The sequence below is a fragment of the Astyanax mexicanus genome, chromosome 6 (genome assembly GCF_023375975.1).
Source record: "Astyanax mexicanus isolate ESR-SI-001 chromosome 6, AstMex3_surface, whole genome shotgun sequence".
NCBI classification, from domain to species: domain Eukaryota; kingdom Metazoa; phylum Chordata; class Actinopteri; order Characiformes; family Acestrorhamphidae; genus Astyanax; species Astyanax mexicanus.
This window is the reverse complement of record NC_064413.1, coordinates 14,901,314-14,928,199: the sequence shown is the minus strand read 5'-3', so window position 1 is coordinate 14,928,199 and position 26,886 is coordinate 14,901,314. Positions and strand designations below refer to the sequence as shown.

Genomic DNA, 26,886 nt, shown 5'->3' with positions numbered 1-26,886 from the left:
ATAATAATTGTAGTAATCTGCTAGATCTCAAAAATATGACCTACTTAAATCCTATCTCCACTCCACCAGACTTTTTATGAAGTTTTCTACAATGCCCTCACACATTTTTGATTGTAGATGTTTGAAAGCTATTACTATTAGAAAGATTCTGCAAAATGTATATTATAATTTGATATCTAATTGCTGAATAATTGTTCAACCATTATGATGCACTCGACTTTAGGTTCTGGGTTTAAATGGTGTTCATGTGGAGCATTGAGGTGGAAAAACTTTTTTTCTTCAATAAAACAAAAAACAATTCAATATAGAGTTAAATGTGGTCAATATTTGTCAGTGGCTTGCAATCGCTTGCCTGTCGCATCTTTATCAATCATATTCAAAATCATGTAGAATTTTGAATGAGCCTGCCGTTACATGAATGGTGGCTGGGCTAGAAGTCTACAGCTACAGATTGCATAGACTTTGTTCGTATTTAAACTGAAAAAAAAGCATATTATTCCATATGGATGTCTGAATGCACTCCACTGAGATCCCTTTAAGAGAGGACAGAGTGCTCACACTGCACTGCAAAAAACAGCATCAGCAAAACTGCCAAACATGCCACAGAGATTGAGCTAACGAAGAACGACGAAGAAATCGTTGCTCATTATGAAAAAGCACGAAGATTCCAGGCATCACAACCAATCACAAATAAAGTTGAACCACAAGAACAGTCTGTTCCTTATTATTGATCTGATGAGCTTCCAAAGAAGTTATAAACTGCCTGATGCTGCTCCAGCAACACCACAAATGCAGATTATTCAGATTATTGGAGGGCTTTCAGGGAAAAATGCAGGCCCACCTGAATGAGCAAATGAGCAGGCATCAAAAATGAACCAAGACTTTAGGTTCTCTTAAGTTTCAGCGGAACTTCTCATCTAACAGATCTACAGTCGTGTATACTGTCTGTCTGACACAATCAGTAATCTGCCAGATCTTAAAAAAACATGACCTACTTAAATCTTATCTCCACTCTCAGACTTCCTTCAACATTCCTGCACATGTTTCTTTCTTGTTCTTCTTAGGTACCACTTTAAAATCAGGCTCCTTTATGAAAAGTCTAAAAATATTTTATGAAGGAATTTATTAATGGTTATAAATTAAGTTGTAAATACTTTATAAACATGAATAAGCAGCGACTATTACTTTTTTAAAATATGTAATAAAATGATTTAAAAAGACAGTTTAGTCATTTAATATGTTATTATATTTAAATTAACAAAGTTATTAACTAAAATATTAATTCTGACTGAGGAAAAAGACAAAGTGAAATAAGGCTTAACAGTATAAATAAATGTGGGATCACTATTTGGTAAGACAGGCCACTGCTGCCCTAACTATTTATGTTATAACTGCTTATTAATGGTTTATAACCTACTTAATAACCATTAGTAAACCCCTTCATAAATTATTTATAAACCTTATATAAAGAAGCCTTACTTTAAAGTGGTTCTGGAAGTTATTTTTATTAAAGATGTATTCTGTACGCTCCTTAAAAAAACACTAAAAGCTCAATAACTGAACAAAAAAAGACAAATTACCATTACAATTATTTACCTTATTTCACATGGTAACCTCCGGTTTGACAGTACATCCACTGATAGGGATTACATCCACAGAAAACAGTGATTTTATTTAATTAGCATATTTAAACATTATAGGCCCTATTTTAGTTAGTTTTAGGGTGTCAGTGTGTCTTTGCTATCGTAACAACAGGAAAAGTACACCTTGCATGGCTCAAAAGAAGTGCAAAAGGCACAAACTAATTTTCTTTTAAATTAGTTCAATAAACCAATCTACGCGTTACTTAGCATTCCGTTTAAGAGCGCAATCTTATTTTTTATAAAGACAAAAAAGATAAACCTGAAATGTGTTCACTATTATTTATCTGTTCGATTATGGGTGCCTTCCGAGCTGATTTACAGCATCTGAGGTCGGTCTGTATGTTTACAACTGACTGAGACTCATTTGCACACTGATAGTGAAAAGACTAAGAATTGAAGTATTATTGTTACTATTAGACATTATGTAGCCATAAAGAGATTTTCTAGTGTGTGTATATGTGTGTGCGTGTGTGTGTGTGTGGCAACTCCTCTTACCCAACATGCATAAACATGTAGCTGAAGAATCTCCAGACTTGGGCTCGATGACCTGGGTGATAGACCAGCGGGCTCTTCATGAAGTCCGGCTGATAGGTCTGCAGAACCCATTTATTCAGCCTCACTCCATAACACATAAACACCACGATCTGGCACACAAAACACACACACACACACAAAACACACACACATTATCCTGTGTTACTGACAAATTCCAATTAAGTGTTTTAAGACATTAGAGTAAAAAAAAGCCATAAAGAAAGAGATGCTGGTGGGTTACTGCATATTTGTAGCGGTGTGTGTGTTTGTGTGGCTGTAAGAGTGTGTGTGGGTGTGTGCACCTGCACAATGGTGATGATGGCCATAAAGACTGGTGGAGGGCAGAGCCTGCTCTGATGGAAGTACCAGCGTCTGTCCGTCTCGCAGGGCAAAATCTCGTACGCCACGTAACGCACAAAACGCTTGTACACGCCCAGGCCCGTCTCGTCCAATAAGATCTCTCGCTGCAGTGTGCGACGCCCATTCGCAATGGCACGACGGAAACTGCTGGAGCGCTTGCTGCTTAGCTAGGAGAGAAAGAGAGAGAGCGAGAGAGAGAGAGAGAGAGAGAGAGAGAAAGAGAGAGTGTTGAGATAGTAGACCTATTGTCTATACAGTAATATTGGTGGAGAAATCGATTAGGTCTCAATTTAGATCAAAGGCCTTTTTTATTCTACTTGTTTTGTAGACAAAGACTACCACACTGTATTATACGGCACACTTTCAATAAACATCTATTTTTATACAAAAGGCGCAATGATTTATAAGACGCTTTTTAAGAGACACTATAAGGAGCTTTTAATTCAGCAGGTCTCACCATTGGGTGGTGGTGGGGAGTAGCTAACTAAGTCAAGTAAAGCTAAGCTAAGTTAAGGAAACAAGATTTTCTTTTAAAGTCAAACGAGTGCTGGATGTAAATCTACACAGATTTCTCTCCTGAAAACTGTTTATTTGGGTAAGTAAAGTGCTTTTGTTTATTTACAGTAAGCTTAGATTCCTGAATTTCTCCAGCACTAACGCTGGAGTGTTAGCATTAGTGGGGGACCGTTAGCGGGTAACGCTATTGCTGCTGCTGCAGTGCTAGCCAGGGTTAAGAGCAGTCTACAGTCCGATAATACTCCCCTCTCTACGGGGAAATAGCAGTTAGCAGCTAATGCTAATGCTACTCCAGCTTTGTTGTTTAAGAACTAAACTGAAACTCGTGTATAACTCTGTATTTCAGCAGAATGGCTTTACTGCTCCTTACAACCTGACTGGTAAAATTCATACATAAGGTGCACTTGATTATAAGGCACACTGGTGAATTATGGGAAAATACAATTATTTTAAGTGCGCCTGAAAGCGCGAAAAATACAGTAAATGTCTCTCTCTTTTTCTCTCTCTCTCTCTCTCTCTCTCTCTCACACACACACACACACACACACACACACACCCCCACACACACTAACCTGTCTGCTCTAAATCTGGTAGAGATTATTTTGGCCCAACTCTCTGCAGAACCACAGTCTTCTGAGAAATGGAACAATGCATGCTGGGATATGTAGTTCATGGGACTCCTGTTTTTGTAGTCAAAGTATATAGAGTGATTATTCTTAGTGTCACTTAAACACTTGCTCTTACAAACAGACACACACATTTACTGTGTGTGTGTGTGTGTGTGTGTGTGTGTGTGTGTGTGTGTGTGTGTGTGTGTCTGGAAAGCTGTGATAAGTAAGCAGTGTCAGACTGCTCTGCATAAATTAGCTAAAAACAAAAAGAAGGATATGCACTTTCCTCAAATATCTCAAGCACCCACACACACCCACACCCACACACACACACACATATACTTCACAAGATCCTCAATCTCACCCTCGCAATAAACAAGTATTAGTAAATGACGAACAGAAAATAATCCAAGTTATAGAGAGGGTATATATATTCACTTTTCCTTTACCCATCTCTCTGTCTCTCTCCGTATCCCTCCTCCTCTTCCTTCTCACTCTCTCCACTGACCCAGATTTGCTCAACATTTCATCCAAATCCCTTTAAAATGAAAGTTCACCCCTCCTCTTCTCCCTCTGTCTCTCTTTCTTCTTCATTTCCCCACCCAAAATAAACGCACTTCATGTTTAAAATATTATGCTGACTTGAACCCTGTGTTGCGGCAATATGCTGCCATAAAACGCAGTAAACTGTGTGTGTGTTTGTGTGTGTGTGTTTGTGTGTGTGTACAGCCTGAGGCAAAACTGATTGAATACTCTATAACAGAACAAAAACATTTAAACACACGCAATTCCAGAGAGGCAGAGTGAGAGAACTGGAGAGAGAGAGATAGAGAGAGAAAGGAAGGAACAGAGAGAGCGAGAGAGAGATACTATACTGTATGTGTGACTCACTGTATGACTCAGTGCTTGCTGTCTGTTTGTATTTATCTGTATATGTGTATATATGCTTGTGTGTGTGTGTACTTACATTTGCATCCACATGACCTCAGGCATATGTGCGTGTGTGTTTTTGTGATGGTCTTAGCAATATTAGTGCACATTTACATATGCATGCTTTGATCTCTTTATAGGGAGCAAATGTATGTGAGTAGAAATGTGCGTGGGTGAGGGCACACAAATGTATATTGGGACAGAATCTAGTATCATGTCCCATGACTTTTGCCATGTCTTAGTCTTATGGGAGCTAAGGTCTCTGATATTGAATGTGGATGTGATTTCTGCAAGAGTCGCACAGACAACTCTAGCCAGATGCTGCCGGTCACGATCATTACCATCCACTGTGCTGTCCACTGCAGGTGGTAACAGCTTCTATGATGTATTTCAGGTACACGTGTAAGACTGCTTCCATCCATTTGACATCTGCTATCAGACCTCAATCAACCTCAAGCTTTTCAGTGTTCAACCTCACTCACAAGATAACACCCCACAGCCCCAAATTACAAGTGTGGGTAGGCCTGTCACAATCAGAGGTGGAAAAAGTACTGAAAAATTGTAATTAAGTAAAAGTACCTTTACTTTGCTAAAATTCTACTCAAGTAAAAGTAAAAGTACCCATCTAAAAATCTACTCAAGTAAAAGTAAAAAGTACAAAATTTACTTTGAGTAAAAGTTACATAGTTACTTTTAATTATTTGATGTAAAAAAGTACAAATCATAAATTAAATAATTATTAAATTAAATACTTTCAGGCAGTATTTGTTCAGACCAGCCCATAAAACATTTTTTAAGAACAAGTGGCAAAGGCTTCTATCATCCATTTTTTTCTTTACTGTTAAAAAGTGATGGTTATATAGGTGAATATAAACTGTATTTTTATAGTTTTACAGTTCTTTTTTTTTACTTGCCATTCCTATGCTTTAACTGCTATTTACATGTTTTTTAATGTTCAGCTTGTTTAATGTTCCCAGTTAAAACTTAAGGAATTATCATTAAAAACATGAAAACATACAAAAAAATGTTGGTTAGTGCATGCGCAGTGTCGTAAAGAAGCACATATTGATGGGTAGCATAACTCGACAGAACACCGGTCCCCCCGAGCACAGCTGATTTACACAGCATCTCTCCCGCTAACTGTAATAAAAACTGCTGGGGAAAGTTTAGCTGCGCTGCCATGGAGAACAAAACTCAATATTTTTTTATTTAAACTATTTGTTTTTTTTCCCCCAGCATTTATTTTTTTACTCAGTAATGGGGAGTTTTCCAAAGTAGTAAAGTAAATTACTTGTGTCAAAATGTACTTGAGTAAAAGTAAAATTACCTAATGAAAAAAAGTAAAATACCTAACTCATAAAATGTACTTAATTACAGTAATGTGAGTAAATGTAATTAGTTACTTTCCACCTCTGGTCACAATAACGACATATCGTACAATAAATGGACATGACCTCCATAATATTTGATATTGTGATATCGTCTATTGTGTTTATTTGTATGTTTGTACACATATATAACAATGAAGAGTATTTTAGACAGCAATAACAGACCAATGTTTTAATAACTGAGACTCCATACACACAGTGTGGACTGCAGTAGGTAAAGAAAAATATTGTATTTCCAAGATTATGATTATAAACATTTAGTTTACTTTAAAAGGGTATAATTTCTTTTTTGTATATTCTATTATCATTATATCATTTACATAAAGTTGTCTTAAAATGACAATAATATTGATTATCGCAATGATTTTTGGGACATATCTCCCACAAACAATTCCTATCGTGACAGGCCTAGGCGTGGGTATTCCCAGGTCGCCCCCTGAAGCAACACATTTACATACAGCGCCCTCCATAATTATTGGCACCCCAAGTTCAAATGTGTTAAAAGTCTTTACATAAATTGTATTTGAATTGCAGAAGCATAATCTCACTGTGAAAAAATATATATTACATTACATTACATTACATTACATTACATTACATTTGGCAGACGCTTTTGTCCAAAACGACTTACAATAGTGAAGTAAAAAAGTAGTAGAAGATTTTTAGATAGGGCCTAAAGGAGGTCAAAGGGAAATAATGGGATAGAGGAGTGAAGGAGGGGAAGAAGGAAATGGGGTTAGAAGTAGTTAGTGTGTTAGAGGTGTTAAGAGAGTAAGTGCTCTTTGAAGAGCTCTGTCTTCAGGAGTTTCTTAAAGATAGCGAGAGATTCTCCTGATCTGGTAGTGGAAGGTAGTTTGTTCCACCATTGGGGAACTCTGTATGAGAACAGTCTGGATTGCTTTGTGTGAGTGTTTGTTTGGTAAGGTGAGGCGACGTTCATTGGAGGAGCGCAGCAGCCAGGAGGTAGCGTGAGCCTTATATAAAAGCAACCTTCAACTCAAGTGAATAAAAAAAACCTGAATAAATAATTATTTTTCATAAAATGACCTCTTCCACAATTATTGGCACTCTTAACAATTTCCTGAAAATAAATGTATTTGAACCATTTATGTCATTTCGATTGTACTTTATAAAGTGGATCAAAGTATTTAGGAACCTTTAATTAGTAATTCATCACTTCCTGTTTCCCTGAGGTATAAATATGCCGTTACACAGAGGCCTATTTCTCTTACTTACTCTTAAACATGGGAAAGACAAGAGAACACACTATTCACTGATGGCAAATGTGGGTCAACCTTCATAAATCAGGCGATGGCTACAAGAAAATAGCCTCTCACCTGCAGATGCCCTTATCTACAGTAGGTAGATAGTAAAAAAGTATAAAATTAGATGATTTAGAGAGTTGTGCAAAGAGGAATGGTGGAAGATCCCTCTTTCTGTTTTCTCCCATCTTGTGAAGAGTTATAGAAGAATATTAAGTGCTGCTTGCTGGAAAAAGGAGATTATACAAAGTACTAATACCAGAGGTGCCAATAATTATGGCACACATGATTTCATTTAAAATATTTATTTCTTAATGTGTGCTTTTTTTCCCCAACAAATAAAGGCACTTGATTTAAAGCTTAGATTTAAATTATATTTATTAATAAATAAATAAATTAATAAATAAATTATATTTAACCAATATTTAACTGAACCGGGGGTGCCAATAATTATGGAGGGCACTGTATACGTCAATTTACATATACTGAGCATGACTGGTGTAGGTGAGTACTGTATGTCTGAGGATGTGTGTGCGACAGAGATGTGTGAGTAGACTGTACATGTCAAATTTCAATAATGTGCATGTAATGTGAGTGGAATACGTTACACATCACTGAGGACCCTTTAAATGCCCTTTAATTTTCATCAAATGAGCTGCATCTTCAGAAGAGATGTTTTAAAGACGCAGAGCTGCTCTGCTTTCACAAGCTCTCACTACACTGTCACACTCTGATCTTATGCCTGTTTGATGTTCTTACAGCTGTTTAAATGTGTTACTGCTCTGAGGACCTTCACAGCTCTCAGTAAAAGGGTGCAGTGCTATACTTTGTTAGCGCATTTTCACACTTGCATTTTTTAGTCTGGTTACATCTGATTTGTTGTGATGCATTTTAGTGAGATTGTGTCCTTCATTGTGCGAAAACAAATTCGTTACCTAATTCGTATCAAAGCAAATCAACTATTTGTGTAGAAATGCCCCTTACTAAGTGTATGCATTTAGTGCCAGGAACCAAATGTAGATGTGTTGTTTGTTTAATAAACCTACGATACTTAAAAAATGATATATAGTAAGAAAAAGAATATAAACATTTAGTGCATAGAGATATGATTATGGTAGGGTGGACCAGTATTATTCCACAAAGAGTAGCAGCAGTGAATACATATAAAATAAATAGTAGATAAAAAAAGGTGAGAAATATATTGCACAATAAACATATTGTACAAATGATGATAAGGGGATCAAAGTACTTGTAGTGAGATGGATATTGCACACGGTAAGCATTACAGCTACACTGAGTAGTATGTAGGTTTGTATGAAGTCCTGAGAGAGTAAACTAGTGTTAAATAGACATACCTGATAAATAGACAGATATCCTCTAACTGAACAACCACCACTACCTTAGAGTTATTAAAAAAAGACATTCAAAACACTATGTGTATATTAGGCTCTGGGCAAAATGGCCCTAAAATATTATCATGATATTTCATGGTATTTTCGCGATAACAGTAGTTTGGACGATATGAAAAAACACTGAATTATTTCAAAATTATTTCAAGAATACACTACTGCAACAAAATGAAAATGAAATGTTATTATTGCATATGATATGATATGGCACACCCCTAACTGAGATAAATATCCAGGACTGAATGATACTGGACATATATAATCTATAATCTGAATCTAGTAGATATCGTCGATGTCCAATGAAAAACACTTGAGAGAAAAAACCTTGTGAACTTTCAATGGAAGTCAATGTAAAAAGGGTTTATTTCATGTCATTTTGAAGAGTTTCTATTGGTCCTTTTATCAAGAAATTTTGGCACAGTGTAAGGAACAGCTGTCTATTCAAATTATGTATTAAACTAAAAATCGACTAAAATGGAGATAAGTGTTTTTCATAGGACAGCGACGATATAAAATGAGAAATGAGAACAGTGTGAATTTTTCTTTTGCTAAAAACAGCAAAAAAAAGTTGTACCCTGATGTGATAATTAAGGGTGGGTGATGTGGCACGATATTTCAGGGTATAATATTGTTCACGATATTCAAAAATATTGGCACACCACTAGTGTATATACAGTTATATTATCACTGTCACCATTTTCAAAATGATAAAAAAACAAGTAAATGTAAAAAGACCTAAGTCCAAGTAATTTTGTAGCATTTCTATTGTAAAAGTTTGACATGACTGCCTGCGAAAAGCGGAAAAATTGCGAAACGAGGATTTTGTGTGATTTTGTTGTGTACTCATTGTATCATACACAGGATTTTTATTTAATCTCTTTGTAAGATAATATTGTAAATCATGATAAACTGTAATTATTTATCGTGATCTTCTATCTTTCTGCCAGCGCATGTCTGTCATGCATGAATGTGGGCCTGTGTGTCTCTCACCAGCTCAATGAGCTCCTGGTAGCAGACGTGGCCACGCTGGTCACTCTGGACGAGGGCCAGCAGCATGTCCAGCTTTGAGGGGTCCAGCTGCAGCTCATGCTGCTCGGCCAGACTGGTGAAGTTCTCCACCGCGATGAAACCAGTCTGCTCAGGGTCCAGCTAAACACACACACACACACACACACACACACACACAGAAAGAGAGAAGGTCAGTGTGAGTGGGTTTGTCTTTCCAGCTGTTACAGTGACATCTGCATTCAATGCAGTTTGATTGGCCTGTTTCTAAATACAGAACTGCTCAGCGATGCACATTTCTGACTGGAGGACTCGCTTTCATCCTAAAGGAGACACGGACGAGTGTAAAAACCCTAGCAACACCACTGTGCCTTGTAGACCACACACACACACATACACACAAAAACACACACACACACACACACACTGCCATACAACTACAGTATCAGTTTTGCTGCTTTGTTAAGAGGAAAAATATCAGAGCACTTACTGTTACTCATTTACTGTTTCTATAAAAGTATTAAAGTTTCTTTTGCTTTATTTGGAAGGTTTATGACTTTACTACTCAATTTTGGAGAAATGCTGTTTCGATTTGATTACATTTAGTGACAAGCGTTAGTAAGGTCAGGATGCTAATGACCACCACCTCACTTCATACCAAACTCCTCAACCGATCAAACTCAGCTCAGAACTGGTGGGTAATCTGATTCAGAGAGTCATATTCAAGCAAAAGTATTAAAAGTAATTTTCTGCAAATAAATGCTCTAAATGATACATTTTTTATTTGGAATTTAAGAGAAATGTTGTCCCCAGTTTATTGAATACCAGAGCTGTGTGTATATATGGTAACTGATCATTTTAGTTCTGTATATTAAGAAATATGGGACAACCCATACCGCGAGTTGTGTGTGTACATGTGCACGTGTGTGTGTGTGTGTGTGTGTGTGCGTATGTGTGTGTGTGGGTGTGTAATAATTCAAAGCTGTTTAATTGAGCACAAGCATACTTTTAATCCCATTAAATCTAATTCACTGCATTTCACATTTACAACTATTTATTTATGAGAGAGAGAGACAGGGGCAGTGAAAGAAGAAGACAGAGAGGGGGCAGTCAGAGAAAGAGAGGGAAAGGGGCAATGAGAGAAGGAGAGTGAGTAAAGGGGGAGTGAGAGAAGGAGGTATAGAGAGAGAGAGACAGCAGTGAGATAAGGAGAGAGAGTAAAGGGGGACTGAGAGAAGGAGGGAGAGGGAGAGGGACAGCAGTGACATAAGGAGAGAGAGTAAAGGGGGACTGAGAGAAGGAGGTAGAGGGAGAGGGACAGCAGTGAGATAAGGAGAGAGAGTAAAGGGGGATTGAGAGAAGGAGGTAGAGGGAGAGGGACAGCAGTGAGATAAGGAGAGAGAGTAAAGGGGGACTGAGAGAAGGAGGGAGAGAAAAAGATAAAGAGAGAAGGAGAAAGAAAGGCAGGCCAGTAAAAGAAGGAGGGAGAGAAAAAGATAAAGAGAGAGAGAGAGAGAGAAGGAGAGAGAAAGGCAGGCCAGTGAGAGAAGGAGGGAGAGAAAAAGATAAAGAGAGAGAGAGAGATGGAGAGAGAAAGGGGCAGCAGTAAGAGAAGGAGAGAGAAAGGCAGGCCAGTGAGAGAAGGAGAGAGAAAGGCAGGCTAGTGAGAGAGGGAGAGAGAGAAAATGATAAAGAGAAGGAGAGAGAAAGGCAGGCCAGTGAGAGAAGGAGGGAGAGAGAAAGGGGCAGCAGTGAGAGAAGGAGAAAGAAAGGCAGGCCAGTGAGAAAAGGAGAAAGAGAGTGAGGGACAGCAGTGAGAGAAGAAGAGAGAAAGGCAGGCTAGGGAGAGAAGGAGGGAGAGAAAATGATAAAGAGAGAGAGAAGGAGAGAGAAAGGCAGGCCAGTGAGAGAAGTAGGGAAAGAAAAAGAGAAAGAGCAAAGAAATCAAAGAGAGAGAGAGAAAAAGGGGCAGTGAGAGAAGGAGGGAGAGAAACAGAGAGATAGAGAAAAAAAAGAGAGAGAAAGGGGCAGTGAGAGAAGAAGGGAGACAGAAAGAGAACAAGAGAGGCACAGTGAGAGAAGGAAAGAGAGTAAAGGGGAACGAGAGAAGGAGGAAGAGAAAAAGATAAAGAGAGAAGAAGAAAGAAAGGCAGGCCAGCAAAAGAAGGAGGGAGAGAAAAAGAGAGAGAACAAAGAAATAAAAGAGAGAGAGAGAAAGAGAACGAGAGGTACAGTAAGAGATGGAGAGAGAGAAAGGGGCAGTGAGAGGAGGAGAAAGAGAAAAAGAGAGAGACAAAAAGAGAGAAAGAGAGAGACAGAGAGAAAAGAGGAGGGCAGTGAGAGAAGGAGGGAAACAAAGAGAAATTGAGAGGCGCAGTCAGGGCCGCCGCTCTGCATACGCAGACAACGCAGCCAGCGTTAGGCCTCAACCATTTTGCAGTTGCAGGGAGCCAAATTGACTGAGAATGAAATGTGTTGAAATTATGACATCATTAAATTTAAAACCCAATGTGAATTATTTATGATACACTCATCTTTTTTGTCTTTAAACATTGCATGGGGCACCTACTCTACTACTTAAAGCGGCACGTTATTATTTTTGTGCATAATATAATGCCCCCACCCCTATTGCCTGAAATGGCACGGCTCGGTTTGCTCTGTTGGTTGTTGCCAGATGTGACATTTTCCAGTCAAATAAATAATCAAAAAATGCATGGAGGCGCTAAATCTTGCGCATGTTTAACCATTTTTAAAGTGTATGTGGCCATTCTATACAAAAACTTGTCCAGTGCAATATTTGTGTAAGTTAAAAACTTAAAATAAAATAAACAAATAGGATGAAAAATCGTAACTTATCTGGCAACCTTAGTCCTAACTAAAGTAGCAACGCTACTTGAGTTTGGCAGGAGACAAGTTCACCGCGCGAAGTTGCTACTAAATGGTAATTCAACTATGAAGCGACGGTTTGAGTCTGGAGCTGAGAAGAAGAAAAAGAAGCAGAAAGATGAGGCCCATGCGTCCCTTTCTGGTGAGTAACTTCGATGATAAAGGTTTAAATCAGGGGTCTCAAAGTAGCGGCCCGCGGGCCACATGCGGCCCGCGACGCGGTTTCATACGGCCCCTCACGGGTTAACAAAATAAACATACATCTGGCCCGCAATTCAATTTAATTATTTATGCTTTATTATGTTCGTTTTCATATTTTATCTTAACTTGTATTTTGGTGTGTGTGTGTGGTTTTTTTTTTTTTTTTTTTTTTTGCTTACGCTGCGTTGCCTGCTTTAATAGTCTTCAGTAGCCATCAACAGTCTAACCTTGCAGCCGTGGTGTGTCCACTAAACTCCGTAGTTATAAACATCCTGAGGTTAGCAGCGCGCTAACTGACCTGTTTATAATGTAATCCGAGCAGTGACTCCGTGACGCTGCTCTAAACTGCTGCTGTTAGCTGCTTGGGCTGAAAGATGAACTGTAGTGAGCTGTATTATCCGGTTAGTGGGGTTATTTTATTTCATTCACAGAAGAACTTACAAATTTTTAAAAACGCTCCAGACTGGCTCAGCTGAGCCCTGTAGCCCGTGGCTGGGCTGCAGCTCTGACTAAGCAAAGACTGCGGGCTTGTGGTGCTGCAGCTGCAGCTCCGACTAGTGGTTGGATGAGGAACTGCTAAATCTGAGGAAATGCTAAATCTGTCACAGCTCACAATTTTTGATTTTATATTTATTAAGCCTTATTTCAGTATCAAACGTTTTGATCAAAGTTAATATAACTTATAAATTAAAAGGATTTATGTTAATAGAGCAACAAGCAACCATTTTTCCATGCAACTGTAATATTTGATTGAATAAATAGTATATTGAGAGTTATTTAACATTAAGGAGTAATTACATTCATTTTATATTACATCTGGTTACATTTTCTTATATTTATAAGTTACATCTGGCCCTCAGAGGACAGCCAATATGCCAATGTGGCCCTCGGCAAAAATGAGTTTGAGACCCCTGGTTTAAATAGTTTTGATTACTTCATGTTCAGTGGTGTTGCCTGAGCTAGTTACGTTGGCTTTGCTGATTTGGTAGCTTTAAACGCTTAACTAGAAACTAATCTGGGTATTGCAAGGCACGTGGCACGTTTGCAAATAGTAGTAGAGTAGTTTGAAGATTTTTAGTGACTTAAATAAAAAATTAATAAACAGAGTAGCCTACTTATTGACTAATGCCGTCAGTGCACTATCCAAATGGTCTGTATGACAGCAGGATCAGACAGCTCTATAGATTTTGACAGGCTGATATAAATACACCACGAATATAAACGATAATTTCATAACCTTTAAGGCTGGCTTGTGTAAATGACGTGTCCACTGCTTAAAATAGACATGCATCGTTTCATTTATTATTTATACATTATAAATAGTACTCTTGTGCTGTTCTTCACTGTTATTGGCCTTACTTATAACGTTGTAAATATTCACAGTTACATGTGTAATTTTAATAAATAGTAAAATTTTGCGTAAACCTTTTGTGTTTGTGTGTGTGTGTGTTTTTTTTTTTTTTTTTTTTGGAGGGGGGGGATGGGGGGGGCCTCCCTGACCAGTTATGCTTAGGGCCTCCAAAACCTTAGCAGCGGCCCTGGGCGCAGTAAGAGGAGAGAGAGAAAAAGGGCAGTGAGAGAAGGAGTGAGAAAAAGAGAGACAGAGAGAGGGGGAGTATAGAAGTGGGGAAAGAATAGAAAACACTCCCATCAGTTAATCTAAATATAGTTAAGTAAATTACACAACAGATTCAACATCACCTATAGGGAAACACAGTTGGACTGTTTACACCTGGTATTATCATACATTTTGTATTTAAATATAAAAGTATTTGAAAATACTTTTGACTGGATTCTGTTTACACTTATCATTAAAATGCATCCCCAGTGAGATGCATTCATCAGATGAGATCGTCATAAAAGTACACCAACATATACATCATATCTGTCTGACAGTTTTGCATGAAAACTGTCCTGATCCAGAAAACTGTGAGAAAACGCGAGACTACTTAAACCACATCGGAACTCTAAACTTTATTCCTTTTTATCTACCAGTAAGTACAAACATGAGTTCACAAAATGTGCACAAACGCACACACACACACAGAACAAGGGAGACAGAGCAGGAGAGAGAAGCCAAGATCCACAGTAACAGACATATGTCTGCCAGAGTCAGAAAACACATTCTGTTTACATTTATTTTAAATGTGGTTGAGGTCTGTCTCTGACCACCTTCAAAAGTGGTTAAAACTACAGACTTCTGCACATGACTTAACCAAAGAGAAGCAGAGAAGCAGACACAAAAATCCTCACTGCCAAAATAGCAGAGACAGGGCCAATACTACCCACTAAACAAGACTGAGAAATAGCTGCTTATCAGCACTGACACAATGCTCTACATTCTCACTGAAACAGAGCTGCAACTCTACACTGGAACAGAGTGGAAAGTATTCACTCTCACAGAGCTACACTTCCTCACTTATAAGTTGACCAAAAAAAGAGCTGAACTTTCTTAATGAGACAGAGCTGCATGTCCTCACTGCAACAAAGCTGGAAGTCTTCACAGAGGCAGAGCTACAATTATTTACTAATACAGAGTTACACTTCCTCACTGAGACAGAGCTGCATGTCCTCATTAAGACAGAGCTGAAAGTCTTCAGAGACAGATCTGCAATTATTTACTAATACAGAGCTGCACTTCCTCACTGAGACAGAACTGCATGTCCTCATTGAGATAAAGCTGGAAGTCTTCACAGAGACAGTTACAATTTTTACTAATACAGAGCTACACTTCCTCACTGAGACAGAGCTGCAATTATTTACTAATACAGAGCGACACTTCCTCACTGAGACAGAGCTGCATGTCCTCACTGAGACACAGCTAAAAGTCTTCACAAAGACAGAGCTGCAATTATTTACTGATACAGAGCTACACTTCCTCACTGAGACAGAGCTGCATATCCACACTGTAATAAAGCTGGAAATCTTCACAGAGGCAGAGCTGCATGTTCACACTGAGATAAAGCTGGAAGTCTTTACATAGACAGATCCGCAATTATTTACTAATACAGAGCTACAATTGCTCACTGAGACAGAGTTGCATGTCCTCACTGAGACAGGACTGCATGTTCTCACTGAGACAGAGCTGCACGTTCACCCTGAGACACAGCTGGAAGTCTTCACAGGAACAGAGCTGCAATCACTTACTAATACAGAGCTACATTTCCTCACAAAGACAGAGCTGCATGTTCACACTGAAATAAAGCTGGAAGTCTTCACAGGGACAGAGCTGCAATTATTTACTAATACAGGCTTGGATATCCTCATTGAGACAAAGCTGCATGTCCTCACTGAGATAAAGCTTGAGGTCCTCACAGAGACAGGACTGTATTTCCTCATTGAGACAAAGCTGCATGTTCTCAATGAGACAGAGCTGCATCACTACACTTAGACAGAGCTGCATGTCCTTACTGAGACAGGACTGTACTTCCTCATTGACACAGAGCTGCATGTCCTTACTGAGACAGGACTGTACTTCCTCACTGACACAGAGCTGCATGCCGTTATTGAGACAGAGCTGCATGTCCTGAAAGAGATAAAGCTTAAACTCATCACAGAGATAAAGCTATACTTACAGAGACAGAACTGCAAGTCTTTACTTAGATAAAGCTATACTTACAGAGACAGAGCTGCATTTCGACACTGAGATAAAGCTGGAAGTCCTCACAGACGCAGAGCTACATTTACCCACAGAGACAGAGCTACACTTTTTCACTAAGACAGGCCTGCACATCCTCACTAAGACATCCTCACTGAAAGGAGCTGCACTTCTTCACTGACATATAGCGGCATCTCATCACTGAGATAGAGCTACATGTCATCACTGACTGAGACAGGGCTGCACCTCTTCACTGAGATAGAGCTACAAATTAGCACTGAGACAAGACTGCACATCCTCACTAAGATATCCTCATAGACAGGAGCTGCACACCCTCAAGGAGAAGAGCTGCACATCCTCAATAAGACAGAGACAGTAACAAAACTGTCAATACAAGACTGAACTGAGCTGCATGTCCTTATAAAGACTGCACCATATGCACTCACTGAGACAAAGCTGCATTTCCAACTGCAACACTGAAATAGAGCTGTCCCCATCACTGATACAGAGCTGCACATCCTCAAAATTTAATCAGTGAGGGACAGAGGGATAGAGAGGGAAAATAGGAGAAAGGGAGAGAAAATGAGAAAAATGGGAGGAGAAGATTGGAGCAGCAAAGATAGTGAAGCAGAGAGAGGGGACAGGAAAGAGAGCGAGGGGGAGAGAAATAGTGGGAGGGTAAGATAAAGAGAGGATATTTAAAGACCATTTAATATGTTCTGCAGACAAAATGATGAAATAATAAGGAGCGAGTGTCTGTAGCTTTAAAAACACAAAGAGTGTTCAGAGACGGCGTGCCGTCACCTTATGAGATATTAATTTATTATACTCAGTAATGTAGCAGCAATGAGTACAACCCCCCCCCCCCCATACACACACAGATTTCTCATCATAATGTTAAATGTGCCACACAAATGTCCACTGACATGCCAAATGTCATGGGATATGGGACTAGTATCATGACCCCATTACATTTGTCATGTCCAACAAAAGCTAAAGAATGTGATTTTAAATGTGATTTTTGCCAGATTCACACAGACAAATTAATCCAGATACCGCCGGTCACAATCATTATAACCCACTACACTGTAACAGTAGCTGTCAGTTGGAGCATGCCAGTTAACAGAGCGAGTTGATAAACCTGGTAATGTGGGAGTCAACCTCAAACAACAGATTGCACTATTACCTTTTAATATATAATGGAATGAAAGAAAACAAGCGCATGGATAGAAGGAGAAAGACAATAATTCCATATAAAAGTCACTAAAACAAATAAAGAAACAAAACAGTGCTGTCAAGTTTTACAGAGCCTGGTAATGTATTTACACGCGTGAACAAAATTCCTGTTACTGTCAATGAGACTTCTGCACCTCTCAGCAGGTATTTTGGTCCACTCCTCATGAGCAAACTGCTACAGTTGTTGTATGTTTTAGCTCCTTCCAAAAATGCTCTATAGGATTTAGGTCAGGGCTCATAGAAGGCCTCTTTAGAATAGTCAAATGTTTTCCTCTTCCCCATTTTTGGGTGTTTTTAGCTGTGTGTTTTAGGTCATTATCCTGTTGCAAGACCCATGACTAAGCTTTTTGACACTGGGCAGCACATTTCTCTCTAGAATGCCTTAACAATCCTGAGATTTCATTGGTCCCTGCACAGATTCAAGACACCCTGTGCCTGATGCAGCAAAGCAGCTCCAGAACATAACAGAGGCTCCTCCATGTTTCACAGTAGAGACTGTGTTCTTTTCTTGATATGCTTCATTTTTCCGTCTGTAAAAATTGTCTCATCTGTTCATAGGACATTCTCCCACAAGCTTTGTGTCATGTCAACATGTAGTTTGGCCAATTCCAGTCTGGCATTTTATATTTTGCTTTTAACCATGGTGTCTTCCTTGGTCAGCTCCCATTAAGTCCACTTTGGCTCAACAACAGTGGGTGGTGTGATCTGACAGTGATGTTCCTTGAGCTTAAAGTTCACTTTTAATCTCTTAAGAAGTTTTTTCCGGGCTCTTTTGTTACAATTCCTATTGTCCGTCTGTCATTTGTCATGAATTTTCCTCCTGCAGCAGCGTCCAGCGAGATTAGCTACAGTCCCTTGGATCTTAAATTTATGAATAATATGTGAACTGTAGTCACAGGAACATTTTCTTTCTTATCTCCTGAGGTAACTCTTTCCTTCACTTCCTCTGGTCCATGTTGGGAGTGGTACACACCATGTCACCAAACAGCACAGTGACTACCTGTAGCCCTATATATAGGCCCACTGACTGATCACATGATTGTAGACACCTGTGATGCTAATTAGTGGACAGACCTTGATTTAACATGTGCCCTTTGTCACATTATTTTAGGGGTACCATCAATTTCTGTGCAGGTCTGTTTAATGAGTTTTCTTTTTTAAATCATTCTGTTGAACCATGGTTCAAAATCAATGTTGCATTTTAATTTGTTCATTTTCATACATTTTTTATTTATTAATACTTTTGTCAGATTTAAGTTATTTCTGTGAACATTGTGGGTTTCTGTGAACCGAGGGGTACCAACACTTTTGTCCATGTGTGTAGTGTATTTAGGAGGCAGATTACTTTTTAGTTATTATTCTACTATGGGTGGGGGATAAGGCCCTAATGTAAAAAAATCTAAACTCTAAAACCTCTAAAACCATAATCTGATCTGAACCGGGAGGTTTGTGATCCATTACATTACTAGTAGTGTAGTCTCTGATTATGTATGATACTGTAGGCAAAATCATTTTCTATACATATAATACAAAAAATATATATATTTTTAGCTTTGATCTACATAACAAGGATATTTAGATAGGCAGGTTTTTTATTTTTAACCTGAAAATGTAAAAAAAAAAAAAAAAGCACACACACAGAGACACACACACTGTAACCATGTCACACTAAAGATTACAGTATGGGAGACATAATCTGTGTGAGTAACTGACTAAACGCCTGAAGCTTTTCTTGAAAACACCAGAGAGGAAGAGCGAGCAGTTATTTTTACTTAATCGCCTGCCTGCCTGCCTGCCTGCATGCGTGTGTGTGTGATTTTGTGTCACCATACGGGTAGGAAGTGTGTAAAAGCAGAAGGCATTCAGAGAGAGAGAGAGAGTGAATGAATGGAAGGCTGGATGGATGGATGATGGAATGGGTGAACTGAGAGAGAAGGCATAGAGCCCAGAGAGAGGAGAAAGAAGGGATAAGGAAGAGAGAGGAGATCACAGCCAGTCAGAATGACTAGAGGCAATGGGTGAGAGAGAGGGAGCGGGGCAGACGGCTGGAGAGAGGGATAAAGGAAAAAGAGACGAGCAGTTACTGAAGTGATTCAACACAGACATGCCGCGGTGTCGCCATGGTTACAGGTTACAGGCTACCGATGTGTCACTCAGAGAGAAGGAGTGAAAGAGAGAAGGAGTGAGAAAGAGAGAGAGAGAGAGATGGAAGGAGGAAAAGGGTTAAAGAAAAGAAAAGAACAGAATACAGACATCGGCAGTAGACTGGCTGGAAAGAATGAGAGAAGGATTTACAGAGAGTTATTTAAGGCAGGACCAATATGGACGATGTGAGCTGATGCTAGGCCTGTTTAGCGATACTACATTTGCTTATAACAATACATAAACATTTTTAAAACAAAAAAAATTGAGACTAAGTAAAAAGCTACTTTTGCAGAGTTAAAAGTTGATCTGATTTGAGAACTGCCGGCTCGAGCCCCTGTTCGACATCAGCAGCTGGAGTTTGAGATTGGCCTTGCTCTCTCTGGGTGGGTAGATGGTGCTCTCTTCCTTCAGCACCCCTAATGTAAGGTTGGTCAGCACAGGCATCTGTTGGCTGATATATAAGAGCTTTGGTGCTGCGCTTTCCTCTAAGCACACTGGCTACAAAGTAATGCTGCATCAATGGCAGTTGGAGGAGCAATGTGATAGTCTTCATCCTCCTATTGTTGGTGGAATTGCTAGGGACAATGAAGTCATTATGTCCTTATGTGGGCAGGGTAATTGGCCATCTAATTTAGGGTGAAAATAGGATAAATAAGAAACAATTTATTAAAAGGTAGTTTTAATAAATTGTTCCATCGTTTTTTTATTCATTTTAAAATATCTAGCTGTGGTCTCTAGTATGAATGAATGCAATGTGAGCGTATTTTTGTGAAAAAAATGTGCCAGTGATCCAGTATAACACTGCTTTAGTCTGGTGGAGGAGTCGGAGGGCAGAAACAATAGGATTTCGGCTCTTGCTCAACAGCAAGACAAACAACAGTTAGAAATGTTTTAAAATAAAGACATGTTTACCCTGATAACAGTCATTGCATGTCATATGTTACTACTTCACAACATGTGTAATGCCCTGCTGAGTGCAGTTAAGCCACTGACCTAGTCTTAAGAGTCTCTGTAAAACACCAAATCCACCGGAGATCCTATGTAAACCTGTCACGTCTGGTGCTGTTAGCTCCTCTGTCCCTTCCACACCCAGCTCTAACGGAGGTTCTCAGGTCAACAACTACATTACCCAGAATGCACCACCCGCTGACATCACGCACTCACCTGATCACGTGACACCTCACCTGCTTCCTCCAGGAAGTCCTGAATACTGATTACTGGCACTATAAAAGAGCACTCCACACAAACACCCACGCCGCGTATTGTAGGTTCTCCTCATTACAAAGCGTTCTATATCTCTTGTCTCAGTTTATCTTGTGTAGGACCTTGCCTTTGTTTTCTCAACGCCGATTATTGCTTTTGCCTCTGATACTGGATTGCTTGTGTATTACCTGGACTGTGTTTTCACTACTGCCTCTTGGATTACCTCTGACATTGGATCTCTCGTGTATGAACTCTGGACTGTCTCTCGTTTATGGTATGGTTTTGTCTACATTGCTCTGGTTTCTGGTGATTAACTGTTTTCTGTATCAACCACGTATTGCATCTGTTTATTTTTATAATAAACATATATTTCTATCAGTATCTGCACGTGTCTGCAATTCTGTGCTCATCATGACAAAACCTATGTAAACAGACAGAGGTGGGTAGTCCATGCCCAGAAATTAAAACTAGTTTTTAGAAAAAAAAATATTTTAACTAGTGCAAACAGAATTGTTTTAAACATACACCTACCTAACTTTTGTACTCTGCTGGTGGTGTTCCATAGACAAATTCTAACCATTTGTTCCTTAGCTTTGAATTACTGGGCAAAGCATATGATGAGATATTTGCACAAATAATACAGAAACGAACTGCCATGCTTTTCCTAGCGCAGTTAGCTCCTGTCTGACAAGACTGCGTGGCTTCAGCTCTGCCTGTGGGCGGTCGCGATCCAAGGTGGACGAGGCCATGAATTCAAGGCTTGATGTACACAAGGGTGCTTTTCCTGATCGACTCGTTTTTCTGAATATTTTCATTTATTAGCTACTGCAGACAATGGATGTTGAGGAGGAGTTTTATGTGCAGCATCATATACAACTGAGAGACCTATTGTATTTCCCAAAGAACAATACAGCAATCCAGGAGAATAGTTTAAGTATGCACAGATGGAATGTGGCTTCTTTCTTCAACCCAGCAGTGCAGTGAACACACATACACAAAGCACATGTGCCTGGAACAGTTGGCAGCCATCACTGCAGCACCTAGTGAGCAGTTATCAAACCAACAACCTAGTCATCAATGGCCTGGTACTCTAACCACTGAGACACCACTGTCCCAAGTTCAAGACCTTGCTCAAGGGCCCAACAGAAGCACATTGCTGAGCCCGGGTATCGAACCCACAACCTTGTCTTCAGGGCGGTGCTAGCCATTTGGGTGACCTAAACTGTGTGATTTTTGAGGTATGTATTCTTTAATCTTTCCACAATATCTAAAACAATATAACAATATAAAAGCTGTATCTGTGCTTATAGAACATCACACAGGTCCAGTTATTAGTCAGTGACTCCAGTTTAATTTCATACTTATATATAGATATAGCGAAGACGTCCCAAAAATGTGGCTGATTAAAACCATGTGTCCTGTAGATCTCTTGCCTATCACCAGAGTGTACACTTTGAGGGGCAGTGCAGGGTATAGAGAGTGATTTGGGAAGGGTCTCTAAACGCTAATATATAAAGCACATTGAGTGAGAAGCAAATGAAACAAATCTGACAGAAAACTGGCAACTTTGATTCATAACAACTATTTTTAAACTTCTTGTCATGTCAATGCTCAATGCCCTAACCAATGGGCCACCAGTGCCCCAAGGTTAAGACTTGTGATATGAGCATGGACCTAAGCATTCAATCATACCATTTGAACAATGAGCCAATAAACGCAGTAACAGAAGCATAAAACAACCATTAAAAACATTAATCTTCCTATATTAAACAGTATACACAACCCCGGAAAAAAAACTGAGACTGATTTAGTTTCTCAGTCAGTTTCTCTGATTTTGCTATTCATAGGTATATACTTGAGTAAAATGAACATTCTATAAACTACTGACAACATTTCTGAGCATTTATTTGCAGAAAATGAGAAAAAAGATGCAGAGCTTAAATAATGCAAATAAAAAAAGTTCATATTCATAAAATTTGAAGAATTCAGAAACCAATATTTGGTGGAATAGCCCTGAATTTTATTTACAGTTCCCATGCATCTTGGCATTTTCTCCTCCACCAGTCTTACACACTGCTTTTGGATCACTTTATGCCACTCCTGGTGCAAAAAATCAAGCAGTTCAGCTTGGATTTGATGGCTTGTGACCATAATTCTTCCTCTTGATTACATTTCAGAATTTTTTTAATTTGGTAAAATGAAAAAGAAACTCCAATTTTTAAGTGGTCTTTTATCTATATCTATATATACATATGATTCCAGGTAAGCTCAAGACCCACCATGAACCTGACCAGGAAATCAATAAATAATGAATGTCTGCTGATGAATTGAAATGAATTAAATATTGGGCATCCCTCTTAAAGACATAGTGATAAAAGAGCAACATGGTTAAAGTAACAGAAAGAGAAGGAGAGAGGGGAAGAGAGATTAATACAGTGAAAGGGAGGGTGAGGAGAGTGGTTCACTGACAGGAGACGAGGGGAGTGAATGATGACTCTTTTAACCTCCATTTCCTCCTGACACTCACATCAGCCTAGGCCTGTTGGAGTGTGGGGTGTGTGTATTTATCTCTTTCTGGGGACCAAATCTTCTCAGGATGATGGAAAACACCGTCATTTTTTGACACTGTGGGGACATCTGACTGCTCCACTTCAGGAAAAAAATATATATTTTTGACAAAAATAGCAGCTTTTATTAGAAAGCGCACCTGATCAAAGCTGATCTTCAGATCTTCAGGTTTTAGAGGTTAAAGCTAAAATTATGAAAGATGTAGCACTGCAACATTTCCCTACAGTCATAGTGACGAGAATGAGACACTCCACAAATATAGGAATACGAACCTGTGCTGGAGTGTGTATGCCTGAGTGCGCCAAAGGGCCAGAGCAATCAAACGCTAGCGAGGAAAAAAATAACATTAGCGTACATCAAACCAAAGGCACAAAGACCAATCAGATGGCACTGACTTCTGAGATCAGACACATAACAGCAGGTTTGCGGATGCGCCTGACCGTCTGATCTTTCTCAGTATGAATGCTGCTTTTGTTGTGTTAGGCCGGTGGTCTATTACAGCAGCCCAAAAAAGAAAAGATTTGCAGTTTCCATGGCTGCGGCAGACACGCTCCGTATGGCAGAGGGTGTTCCCTCCAGAGCATGGCGGGAATAAAATCAACAACATACACCAGGAGTGTGATTACCAAGAGAGTAACACCAGAGTATCAGTGGCACAACACTAGAGACTTCAGTCAGGGGAGTATCATTGTAGCCATGTAGCCATTAATAGCACAGCATACTGAATCAGTGTGGCCTTTTTTTTGCTGTGTGTGGGGGGTGAGGGGGGGGTGTCAGGATGGGTAAAAGCTCTGCTAGATACACTTTGATATCCCCAGTGGCACTAAACAGAAGCCTTGTCTAAAGGCTCGTCTGTCGTTAGCTTAGCACTTAGCACTTGGGGCTTTAGGTAAATAGTGCTAGGCTAATAGCCAATACTAAAGCTCTGCAAAAAATTAAGAGAACACTTCAGTTGCTTAATCAGTTTCTCTGATTTTAATTTTTATAGGTATATGTTTGAGTAAAATGAACATTGTTGTTTTATTCTAAACTACGGACAACATTTCTTCCAAATTCCAAATAAAGAATTTTCATTTAGAGCATTTATTTACAGAAAATAAGAAATGGCTGAAATAACAAAAAAGATGCAAAACTTTCAGACCTCAAATAATATAAAAAAACAGGTTCATATTCATAAAGTTTTAAAAGTTAAGAAATCAAGATTTGATGGAATAACCCTGGTTTTTAATCACAGGTTTCATGCATCTTGCCATGTTCTCCTCCACCAGTTTTACACACTGCTTTTGGATAACTGTATGCCACGCCTGGTGCAAAAATTCAAGCAGTTCAGCTTAGTTTGATGGCTTTTGATCATCCATCTTCCACATTAATATATTCCAGGGTTTTAATTTGGTAAAATCAAAGTGGTCATTTTTAAGTGGTCTCTTATTTTTTTCCAATAAATATGTACATTTCTGTAATAACAGTGTCCATTACTGTAAAAAAGGAGACTGTATATAGCTGGCTGCCTAACAGATTGAATAAAAAACCACCACAACTCTGGCCTTAGTTCTCAGTTTTCCTCCCTAGTATAGTCATGGCTCAAACAACACTAATCTAACAAGCCAGTTTACACAGAGCTCTGTCCCATCGACAACAAGGTTGTGGGTTTGAGACCTGCGTTTTGCATGCCACCACTGTTGGGCCCTTTAACAAGGCCCTTAACCCTCACTGGCCATACAACTCTCTGGGCATGCATGAATTTGAATCTGAATTAAATCCTCCCTACAGGATATTGAATTGACTTTTAATTGGTATTACAGGAAGTGGAATTTAATTCACTGCAATTCAGAGAAACTCATTCTTATCACATATCAGTGAGAATGTGATACTTTTACCACACATTTTTCTTCCAAATATAAGTACAAACAGCAACATTAAGCATACATTTCTTCCTTATTTTTGAAAATTTAGCAATATCTCAATTTCAAAGCAATGAAATGAAACAATGTTTTGGTAAATGCAATTATGATTTAATAAAGTACTTCATTACAGGCCAATGTTGTTGCAGCTAATGATCAACCTTGGACAGATCATATTTGAACAGCCATTTTGAAGGCTTGGATAAAGCAAGCACTTCTGGGAAATGAAGTGCAGTCCTATTATTTTCAAAATGATCAATTTGAGGTTATTACAATTTTAAGATTCTGTTTATAAAGTATTATTTATTGTTTTATGGTTATGTTTTATTGTCATACAATGATATCTCTATGAAATGCATGTTGTAATTATATGTAATATATACTGTAAAGTGTTATGAAATACACCTTAATTATGTATTACAAATTTATTTGAATTTGATGGAATTCCTATTCTACTTCCAGCAATTTGAATTTGCAATTCCACTTCCTGTTTCTTAAATCAAATACAGATTTGAGAATTTAATAGGAATTTAGGGGAAATTCTCATATCAGTTCTAAATGTTGTACAACCCTGGTGTGCTCGCAGTCTCACAGTGTGTGTCTTCTGAGTGTACTCACCGATGTGTATGTGTCTGTTCACTGCAACATTCTATCTGTAGTATAAATTTTAATATGGTATAGGGTTCTCTGGTCTTCTCAGTCAACAACACTGGCTTAGCACGTACCATACTGGAAAATTGCACACATTTAGTTATATAGACACAAACTTATAAAACAACAAATATTTAATACTTGATCTTGTGGAAAAAGGGGAATTAAACTTTTTTGTGGCCATTTTTGAGTGATAGAAACACCTCTTGGCTCTTTAAAATTACTGCACAGTATCACAGTACAAAAGAAAACGGCAAAGTCTTGAGTTTAAATTGATATGATGTAGTTATTGTAGTTATATATTGACTTTTTTTTTTGCAACACTAACAGTATAACTTATCCTTCTCATTTCTTACATTCTGTATGTGTCCCACACACTTACTAGGCCCCTCGTTTGATTCTGTGTCCTGTGTGTCAAATCAAAGCCTTGTCATGTGTCAGACTCATGTAGTGTTTTGATGCAATACTACAGATATATGTTTATAGTAACTTTTTAGAAGTAAACTGAATTCTGTAAAATATAGAGCGCTGATTTTGCTGTTTTTCCCATTGCTGGGCCAGTTTGACTCCCAAATGGTGTTGGTAATTAATATGCATGAGTTCATTAACATTTCATTTTTGATTGGCTTTCATTGCTGCGCTGCGCATTCTGTGTGGTGCAATGCCAACACTGCTGGATTTTATGAAAGTGGCCGTTTGTTCTTCGCAAATAGAGTTTAAAATATGAACAGCAATGAGCCTATCATCAGGAGGGCACAGGTTAGGAGTCCAATAGAGTTTAATTGCCTTTCTTCTCTCTGGGTGGGTATGATGGCCCTGCCTCTCCCCTTATCTCTCAG

General features: G+C 38.8%; 1 protein-coding gene across 2 annotated transcripts in view; it reads right to left on the bottom strand.

The window, feature by feature from the left end:
• rhbdl1 (rhomboid, veinlet-like 1 (Drosophila)) overlaps window positions 1-26,886 on the bottom strand; it is an 87,135-nt gene that overhangs the window by 35,818 nt on the left and 24,431 nt on the right. For both annotated transcript variants that reach the window (XM_049480101.1, XM_007256813.4), the window contains exons 2-4: window positions 9,644-9,802; window positions 2,480-2,704; window positions 2,139-2,287 (exon numbers count right to left, since the gene is read on the bottom strand). In XM_049480101.1, the coding sequence (XP_049336058.1) occupies window positions 2,139-2,287; window positions 2,480-2,704; window positions 9,644-9,802 (533 nt within the window). The remainder of the gene's footprint in view (window positions 1-2,138; window positions 2,288-2,479; window positions 2,705-9,643; window positions 9,803-26,886) is intronic.